Here is a 10188-nt window from a genome sequence, read left to right as displayed (position 1 = left end):
TCTTTCCCTCTCCACAGGTAATGCCAGTAACTTAATCTCAAGCTTCGGGGCATCAACCGTCTGCTGCAGGCTGGGAAAGGATTTATCCTAATGTTTATAGCGCAGCACAGAGACATTATACATATCTGTGTGTGGGGTGAGTGAGGGGCTCCTCTTTCCTGAAGCATAATATGCCAGATGCACTATTAAACATGATGGACGGAGGGTCTCATCTATCATCCCTTTGTCTCAAGTGAGCCTCTCTCTGCTCTGGATCTGGCTGTCCATCCTGCACGCTCCTCACCCCCTGTCTTCTGCGTTCAAAGATATCATATTTGGACCAGCTGGACCTGTCCTGTGCAAAACATCTGAGACATCAATAGGCGTTATCATCCTTTGAAACGTGCTACTACACGCTTCATCCTCTGAGCTTCCTTCAGAAGATCAAACAAGTCTGAAGGAAGGCACGAGAACAGCAACCGTCCTTCGAATGCTTTTTGTCTGAGTGCCAGCTACAGGCACCAGTGTGTGGGATCCGGCTTTGAACCCTTGCCGGGAGCCAAGCCCAGCTCGTCTCACTGCCAGGGACAAGACTGCTGCCCACTGACATGTGTAAGGGACGATTCTTACTAGTTCAAACATGGATCAGATTTCTGTGCCGAGATCTCTTCTTTGTCAATGCTGCTGTTCCGACGGACTTGCTGGGAAGGTTTGTTTTGATCTGTGGTTATGAAGCCAGAGGAAAAGCATTTTGATCCCGAACACAGATTGTTATTTGGAGATGTTCAGTTGAGCTCCTCCATCTCTGTGCTGCCACGTGCCGCACAGGAGACACCAGGCACTGCACCTACACGTGCAACCCATTCCTACCTGCGTGCAGCCTTTCATGCAGTCACCATCCTCGGTGCTCATGCATCTGTGCAAAGCAGCTTGCATCTGCATGTCTGACCGTGCATGGACGTCATGCAGGCGTGCCGCTCTCTGCATGTTCCAAACAGGTCCCTGCACGGGTGTGCGTTCATCTATAGCCATCCCGCAGGCAGAGACCCCTATCCCTCCCTTCCACCTGCAAATGCATAGCATGCCTGACATCTCCACACATGCCCACCTTCTGCCTTCATGCTGTCACCCGTGCCCTTTCTCTGAATGGGAGCCTGGGCACATCCCTTTGGGACCTGAGTCTATCCCCCGCTCTGCCCTGGGCTGAGCCTGTGCTCGATCTTCCTGCCAGTGACACTGCATTGAGGACAGGCTTCTGCAAAGCTCCACAGGGGTCTTTTCCCTCCTCTCTGGGGGACTGGGGAGGGCTTGGGATGACTCCACTCCTGGTCCCCTCTCCCTCCTCAGGGAGCTCATGCCATTTCCCCAGGGGCTGAATCCCCATATACTTTTTATTTTTGGTTTTTGAAAACCCCTCAGGGAAGGTTGCTAGAGGACTGTGAGTATTGACCCAGGCAGCCTGGGGCTGGAGCAGGCTCATGACAAAATCTAGACATGTCACGTAAGCAGGATCAAGTGCTAATCCCATTCTCTGCCCATTAGGCAGGCCGAGGCTGCGTCTGCCTCCGATACACTTGTTAGTGGCTCTCCTCCCATGGCGGGTGACAGGCATACCGGCCTTGAAAGCACAGAGGATCCGCTCCTCTCTGGGGTTGGAAACAGGTTTTGGCTTGAGCCAGTTCAAAGCCATGTGGTATAAACAGGGGCTGGCGATCAGGAAGCCTAGACCTGAGACTAGATGCTAGAGATGGCATCAACTCAGTGAAGCCTGATGAGAGTCTTTAGCGGGTAGGTCTCTGTGGGCACACCTACATGTGCATTTACATTGCATTAAATTTAGTGCGCAGTAAGTTACTGCACAGTAAGCAGAAATAGGCCGGTGACTACACATGCAGGTGTTAAAGCACATTAACGCTGTGTGTGGTCTGACTTGGGACTAAAGTTAGTCCCAAGTCAGTCCACACACAGTGTTACTGCGCACTAAGGCGTCTACATGTGTGTTATTGCACAGTAACTAATTTGGTGTAATTTTGATACCTGCATCATGCAGGTATCAAATTTGCACCCAAGTCGGCATAAGTCGCCATACTTTTTGTGCATAACAGGTGTGTATGTGCAGATGTGCGCCTGTCCTGCGCAGTAATTTTTGGTTACTGAGCAGTAATTTAAGTTACTGTGCAGTGAGTGTGCATGCATATATGCACCCAGGGTGTGGCATCTGTCTGGCTGTGCACAGGTCTGTGAGGGTGAGAATAACTGTGTGTGTGTGTGGGTAGGACTGTGCCTGCATATTTGGCTGGAGCTTTGTCTGCTCTAAGGGGGTCGAGCAAAGCGTTTCCACCCGTGGTCCCCTTGGTTCAGCTTCCCCAGCCCTGGGAGAGGCCGAGCGGAGGTGAGGCTCTGTGGTTCACTCAGAGGTTTTGCCTGCGGTTCACAAGCGGTTCCAACAAATATGCCCGAGCTGTGATTGCAAAGGGGCTCTCGTGCACTGGAGTAGCTGCACCGATAGGAACTTCCCACTGAAATCCCGCTGTGCCAAGCTGGCCTGCATATGACACAACGTGCCTGCATGCTGCTGCGAGTGCTGGGGCTTTTCCAAATGCTCCTGCAGATCAATGGAAATGGGACGTAAAAGTGGACGTAGTCTCCAGAGCTGACCCGAGGGAAAGGAAGGGAGCAGCAGGAAAGAATGAGGTTTTAACAGGAGAAAATGCCATGGGGTGTCCCCACATTTTTAGGACATGACATCGAGGATTCCTCATGGTCTGCCCTGCCGTATTCATCTGCCAGTGGCGTGATTCACTGACGGTCTGGCAATCCCGCAGGAGGCAGCTCTGGCCTGCATTCATCCTTTCTGTGCTCGTCTGAAGGGACGTGTCCCTGTCCTCACCCGAGGCTGGTGTGGGAGGATCGGTAATCTGGGGAGGCGCTGGGCATTGCCCCACGATTCCTTCTGAGGCTGCTTTCCAAAAGGATGTTTTTATTCTCTGTCTCTGTGACCCTACTTGGAGAAGCCCAGGGGCCAGGCCACGTGGGCAGACCCTCAGAAACCTGACTTTACTTTTAAAGAAGCCAACTGGGCCCGAGAGCCTGATGCTTGGTCTGTACACTTTCAAGCGGGGTGCCTGAGAACCATGGTAGGAGACCCCCGCCACAAAGAGCCATTGCTCTGTATGGACACGGCACCGGGCAGCCAGTCTCTGTCACTGCCCAGGTGATGGGTGCAGGTCTGACACCATGCAGTGCCCTGTGATGCTCTCAGGACCAGAGGTCCACATGCGGCACTGGGGTTGCAGCTTTAGCCTCCCTGTAACCGTGCTGGTGAGTTGTGCCCCACACGCAGTGCAATCACACCCCGCTTCCCCGGCCCCCCAGCAGTGCGGTACTCACCCTCCTTGCACTCCAGGGCCACACGTGATTCGAGGTTGTCCATCTGCATCTGGAGCCTCTTGAGGGTGAGGTCATTCTCCCGGGACTTGCGCTTGTAGGCGATGAGGACGATGATGACGATGATGAGGAGCAGGCTGCCTCCTGCCGCGATGCTGACGATGGCCGGCAGGGTCAGCAGGCTGTCCGAGATCACGCTCACTGAGCCGGGAGAGAAGACGATGCCACCAACGTGCACCTAGCCAAGCAAAATGCCAAGTGATTATTTCCCTCTGTGTGGCACTGGGGAGGCCACATCTGGAGTCCCGTGTGCAGTTTTGGGCCCCCCATTACAGAAAGGATGTATAAAAATTGGACAAAGTCCAGCAGAGGGCAAAGAAAAAAATGGTTTGGGGGCTGGGGCACATCACTTGCAAGAAAAGGCTGAGGGAACTGGGCTCATTTAGTTTGCAGAAGAGAAGACTGAGAGCGGATTTGATAGCAATCTTCAACTCTCTGAAGTGGGGTTGCAAAGAGGATGGAGCTGGACTGTTCTCAGTGAGGGCGGATGACAGGACAAGGAGCAATGGGCTCCAGTTACAGTAAGGAAAGTTGAGGTTGGGTATTAGGAGAAACCTTCTCACTAGGAAGGTGGTAAAGCACTGGAACAGGTTACTCAGAGAGGAGTTGGAGTCTCCATCCATAGAGGTTTTATAAGAGCCAGCTAGACAAAGCCGTGGCTGGGGTGATGTAGCTGGGGCTGGTCCTGCTTGGAGCAGGGGGTTGGACTAGATGTGACCTCCTGAGCTCCCTTCCACCCTCATTTTCTATGATTCTGGGAAAACAGCAGGGCTCAGGTGGGGAAAGCCCCATTTAGCAGCTAGCTCAGGCATGGGCAGCCCAGGTGCAAGCTGCTCAACTTTGAGACCATCCCCACTGCTCTCATGCAAAGCCAATATGGATTTGGGTAGTCGAGAAGTTCTGGGACTCTTGGACTCTCACTAGGTCTGACACCCGGCCCCTGATTTCCTAGACGGGGGTGTCCTATCTACTCGCACCTCTGCACTGTCTGCTCAGCCCTGCAACAGTCCCAGTTCGGACCGGGACTGCCTGGCTCTGCTCCATGTCCCCTGCCCAAGATGTGGAGGGGGATAGAGACATTTCCACCCTCCCAGCTCCATCACCAGGAGAAAAAAGGGTGGAAGAGGAAGCAGTGGCCTTTGAGAAAGCAGCACTGACTTCCAGCTCAGATGCCTGACACATTTTCTCTGCTCCCCAAATCCCTTTTATCTGCTAGTTAAGGCAATCAGTCCACACTGTACAGATGTCTGGAGAAGACATGGCACACAGTTTGTCTCCGTCACAGCCAAGACCATCTGAACACCGTCTGTCTTCAAAAAAAAAGAAAAAAAAGAAAAGAAAGAAAGGGCACAGCCTATTTGAAACACAGAGTTGGCTTCAAGTCATGATAAATACATCAGTCCTTCACTATCTCAGACTTTGTTCTCATTATCTGATGGCTCCATTTGACTTTCATTTCACAGGCTTTCAACTCCCTTTTGTAAACTATGGACATTAGACACACACTGACAATTTCTTGGACAAAGCAAGTAAAGGAAAACCAAGAAAGCAGGGTCAGAAAAGAGAAGGAAAGGAAGGAGAAGGGAAAGGAAGAGAGACTATATATGCAAGTTGGGGAATAAGCAGGCTGGAGGCTAATGATAGGATAGGGTTTTCTTGAACATGCAAGACCTCAGACGTAAACAGCTGTCTTCGGAGCTGCTTAGTATGAATCCTGTGGTGATAATTCAAATATATTTTGGTTGCTGAACTTGAAGAAACATAAATCACAATTAAGGGCCTCATTTGAGTGTTACCCTGGTAGTTTAGCAGCTGCCCACTTCGTCTCTGACTACACTGGAGAGGAATAACATTGCCTCCAAGTGAAGCGAATGAAAGCACAAGAATTGCCATCCTGGATCACACTGTTATCCAATCAAACCCGCCACTCAGAAGCAGCCAACTCCTGATGCTTCAGGAAAATGCAAAAATCCCTTGAAGTGCCCCCAAGCCAATATCACCGCGCTGCATGCAGCGGCAGAAACCCTTCCTGACCTCGCAGCTGGGAGCGCTGCGGGTGACGGTCCATTTTCCCGTGTATTAGCACTGTCAGAAATGGGGCAGCCGGTGCTGAGGCAGAAATCCTCCAGCTTCCCGGCTTCTCTAGAAACCTGCCCTGGCAGCAGGAGGGGGTCTCCAGGGACAGGACGGGAATTTCCTTCTTTCCACGACATGCTATGCTTTTCACTTCCGATTAAACAGCTGTGAAGGGCTACAATCCTGTCTGAAGCTTGACAACAGTGGCAAAAACAGCATTTACATGCTGCTTTGGAGGAAACAGGAAGGAAGAGAGGGTAGACGGACAGACAGACAGATGCAGGCTGGTTTCTGACCTACCATAACTTTGTGCTGGCCTGTGAGGTTCGGAGGCTCGCACAGCAGCTGTGTCTCAGACACGGTGACGGCGCAAGGGGTGTCTCCAATTAGGACAGTGTAGTTCAGCTTTGCTCCGCCGGGAGCTGGTGGGCACAGATTTTTGCCCTGGAGACAAAGGGAAAGATAACTGCATGAAGACATCACATATTCGTTGGCCAGAACTCATCTACCCTTTAATTCCTAGTTGAAGCATGCATGTAGTTGGATATAGAGGCCTACATGTTGCCCCTTTCCATCTTCCACTGCCTTCTCTAGCCAGTGGGTGTAATATTCCTGTATCATGGACATCACACCATGCTGCCTCGATCTCAAAGAGGGAGAGAGAAGGGCATAAGGCTATCAGAGCCTTACAGTACCTCTGCCTGTTGCACTTCAGCTCTCATCTACACCTAAAAGCTTTCTGGACATAGTGCTTAATTACATCAATCAGTCAAGGGTTTTAGATGTCACTCCTTCCTAGGACTAGGGCTCGCAGGGAGCCCAGCTGGGCTGCACAAAGGGCTGAAATGGATGTCTCAGGTGTCCTTACCTTCAGGATGATGGGAGACCCCGGCTTCTGGTCCAGCACCCCTGTGGGGCTCAGCAGCTCAAAAGTAGGGTTTGGGTAGTAAATGAACTTAGTGTCGTTATAGATGAGCAGGGACTGCACGTTGTTAAAGATGAAGCCAAACTCGTCCGGCCGCTCGACGGCATCCAAGCCAGGGCGGTACTCGGGGGTGAGGGAGGGAGCCAGGCAGGTCAGCATGGTTGTGTTCATGACCTTGCAGATCTGGAAATGCAAGAAGGGAAGGGGAGGGGGAGATGAACACTGCGAGTAAGAGATCTCTCCCATGGCTGGTCGTTGCCCAGCCTCGCACACACGACACCAATGGGCAAATTGGCTGAAAACCATGGAATCCGACTCCTTTAGACCTGGTCAGCGGGACAGTTACTAATCCCGGTTTAATACCCTTGCAGACATCACAGCTGAAGCTGTGCCTGTTACATCTAGAGATTTAAAGGCCCGAGCTTAGCCTGGCCCAACAGGCTAGCAAGGCCAGACACGGCTGGCTGCTGTCTGAACAAGGCACGGTCCTACTTTTTAGGGTGACATCTATCCCTGGCATTAAAGCTCCCACTATAGTAGCAGAGGTGAGCTGTTGTCTCCAGGGCAGGGCTGAGACATGTGGTTAGAGGGTCTTGTGAACACGAAGGTAAAAGCACGGTCACTGGGGGAGGTGAATTTGCAATAATGCAAAAGCACTAGCAAAACAAATCATGGCCAGTGACACCCACAGGCCCCCCACCCCTCCCCTGAGTTCACAGGCCAGGAGTTGCAAGAGGAAGTTCCTTTCAACAGCCCCCTTGCTTGATACCGTGCTGATCTGAACTGGCTTCAGCCATTATGTTTAAAAGCATGAGTAACCGTGGGCAGTGAGCAGCTGTGCAAAGGATTGCAGCCATACCGATCCACTTTATTTCTCTTCCTCTAACTTGGCAAGTACAATTTGGCTTCACACTGAGCCTCTGATACCCCAGGTATCTCTAAGCCCCATTACAAAGCAGTGAGTTAGGTATTGAGGGCAGAAGGCAGGGCTGGATGGCCCCTTAAAGACTAATCGATTGAGGGAGGCCTGCGTTTTTGTAGGCAACAACCTATTAGGGGTGAAAGGGGCACTGAGGGCAAAGGAGCCAACACTGCCGTGAGTCAGGGTTAATGTGCAGTGGGTGGGTGGAAGAATGGAGTTGCCCTAAAAAAATTGGCCAAGGAGCCAGTGATGCTTTAATTTTTATCTGCAGTTCAGTCCAGGAACACACACACACACACACACACACACACACACACACTCTCTCTCTCTCTCTCTCTCTCTCTATTTGGAATAAGTTCTCCATAAAAAACAAACCCCGCCCCCCAAACCCTTAATGGGATGAAATCCCTGTGGGACTTTGGAATGAGCATGCTGAAGCAGCGACTGCACTCAGGTACCGTGCAAAACATGAGATCAGCACGTTAAGATGTGATCCTATTCGACAACACATCCTCCACAGCCCGGTCAGCGCTGGATCAGAAAGCATTCCCCAGGGGGGTAGGAGGGATACTGCTTTCTCCCCTCTAAATCAGTACTGAACTACCAGGGTTGCAGTCGGGTGAGCTACAGGACGCGTGATGCACCAGGACAGGTATGACGCCAGGGCTCTGCTCCTCTGGGAATATGACAGCTGCCGGTGCCACCTTCAGAAGTGGTGGGAGGATTGATCCTGGCGTCCCGGCTACGTTCTGACTTGGGCAGCCGTACCTTGCTGCCGTGACCTCTCCCTGCACAGTCCGCTACGCTGGTATGTAGCCAGAATAAGCAGCTCAGACTTGAATCACTGCAGTCCCACATGGGGAGAAGCTATGCCCCCCACCCTGCCCAAACCCAGCTCAAGGACCGGAGTCGCACTGGAGAGAGCTCCAGGCAGCAAACCAGCTTGCCGAGTCCTTTTTCTCTTGCCTGTTGCATTGCATCTGCCAAACATGCCTTTGAGCCAGACCTGTAATTAATACCTGGCCTTGCCTACAAATTGGTGATTAGAGACAATTTTCTAATACCAGCGGGAAAGAGGAGAGCTCCCCCGGTAACGAAGGATTCTGAGTAAACCGAAGGCTGCTGGGCCCCATGCCACAACTCCCCCGTGCCCTAGAGCAAGGGCTTGCTGGGCGGGCAGGGCAGGCACTTTCTGCTGATTTATTAGGAACCACGGCCTATAGAACAGCAGGAGACCTTTAATTTGGCCTCTCTCCACACCAGGGAGATTTAACTCTGCGCACATTTGGGCATTAAGAATTATTTTTGTAATAATCGTAAAATGAGGTGTGAAAAAAAGCCCAGAGCTGAAGCCCAGAGGGGAAGAGGAAAGCATGGCAGTCGAGCAATTTGCTGTTTCCAGAGGCAGTTTTTTGCACGCGGTGGAAACAGCTCCCTCGGGCTCGTTCAGCTGGGTAATGAATGCGAGAAGCACGCATCTCATTGCAGCGCATGGGGATGGGATCTGGTGCCTGGCCAAGCAGGGGTTCACTTCTGCTCAGCTCTTGGGTGCAAGAGCTATGCAAACACCCGTTCTGTGGCAGGCGCTGGGCCTGGACCAGGCTTGTGCTCAGCTTTTAGGGCTGCCATGGACTGCTTGTGTGAACCTGCATACAAACCGCTCTGCTTTCTCTGGGCTCCCACCCCATTTTGGTAGCCTGGGGAGGAGGTGCCCATCTCTCCCACAGGGCTCTGGAGAGGGTAAAGCTCATTAATGGCTCCAAGGGGATGCGGCGATGTAAGGACCAGGTAGATAGGAGCCTGGAGAGTGCAACAACATGTTGGCTGGTTGGAGATGGGTGCAGAAAGCTAGGAGTTATGTTTTCTGCTAATCTTTCCACCAGAGCTTAGCCCATTGCCATCTCGGCTGGCCCCACTTGGACCACATTAGACAGCTACAATCCAGGCTCACAATGAAGATGCCTTATTTGACAGATATCTCAGCAATGTGGGCCCATCCCTCCAGTACGAGACAGGCCTGCCGCGCGAGCTCGATTAGCTCCGAGCCGAGCGTTCCTGGTGCTGCTAGGGTCTACAAAGTCACTTTGCATCCACATGAAAGTGAAGCTGTTTCCTTGCACGACGGCTCTTGAAAGTCACTAAATAATAATAATAAATTGGATTTTTTATGGCGTTCTGGGCGCCTCGCAAAACAACAACATTGGAGCTCATAAAACACCCGAATGCACGAGAGCGCCAACAGATAAAATGGGAGGAGATAAAAGTCACATCCAGAATTAACGGCCCGTCCCCATGCACGGCAGCAGGGCTGCAGGTAGGGTGCAGCGCCTTGCCCAGCGCAGAGGCACAGCTGCGCTCTGTCCGCTGGGAACATCGCTGCCAAATGCCACGCATGCATGACAGATGCATGGCTGCGCACTCCTGCCAGCTGTCCACACGCTCCACTACCTGTGAACCGGGTGCTACCCAGCACGTGTGCACAATCCTGGGCACCTTCCAGCCAATTGCTCCATGCACTTTGCAGCTGGCACGTCTCCCCATTTTACAGGTAAGCATACTGAGGACACACAAGCATCACTGGGCTGGGACTACAACTTTGCGGACAAAGACGAGGTTCCTCTGTGCTTCCTCTTTCAACTTCTTGGGATCAAAAACTCGAAGCCATTTGGTTTCTTAGGATGGCTTGGCGAGACCCCAGCCTGCTGGGCTTGCAGCAGCCCGAAAGGTGGAAGTCCCATCACTTTCCAGGGCAAAGTAGGGACTGAAGAAGGGTTTGCTGAGGAGTAACATGTCGCACTCGGTGCCTGTGCTGCAGCCTGGGGATCCCGCCAGCTCTTCC

General features: G+C 52.2%; 1 protein-coding gene across 1 annotated transcript in view; it reads right to left on the bottom strand.

Annotated features, from left to right (window-relative positions):
- Positions 1 to 10188, bottom strand: part of PLXNA2 (plexin A2) — a 249898-nt gene that overhangs the window by 28655 nt on the left and 211055 nt on the right. The window contains 3 exon segments of the mRNA XM_025212958.1: positions 3370 to 3604; positions 5803 to 5946; positions 6371 to 6610. Of these exon segments, the coding sequence (XP_025068743.1) occupies positions 3370 to 3604; positions 5803 to 5946; positions 6371 to 6610 (619 nt within the window).

The sequence above is a fragment of the Alligator sinensis genome, unplaced genomic scaffold (assembly GCF_000455745.1).
Source record: "Alligator sinensis unplaced genomic scaffold, ASM45574v1 scaffold1499_1, whole genome shotgun sequence".
Classification (NCBI taxonomy): domain Eukaryota; kingdom Metazoa; phylum Chordata; order Crocodylia; family Alligatoridae; genus Alligator; species Alligator sinensis.
Note: the sequence above shows the minus strand (reverse complement) of the source record. Positions and strands in the feature narration are given on the sequence as shown.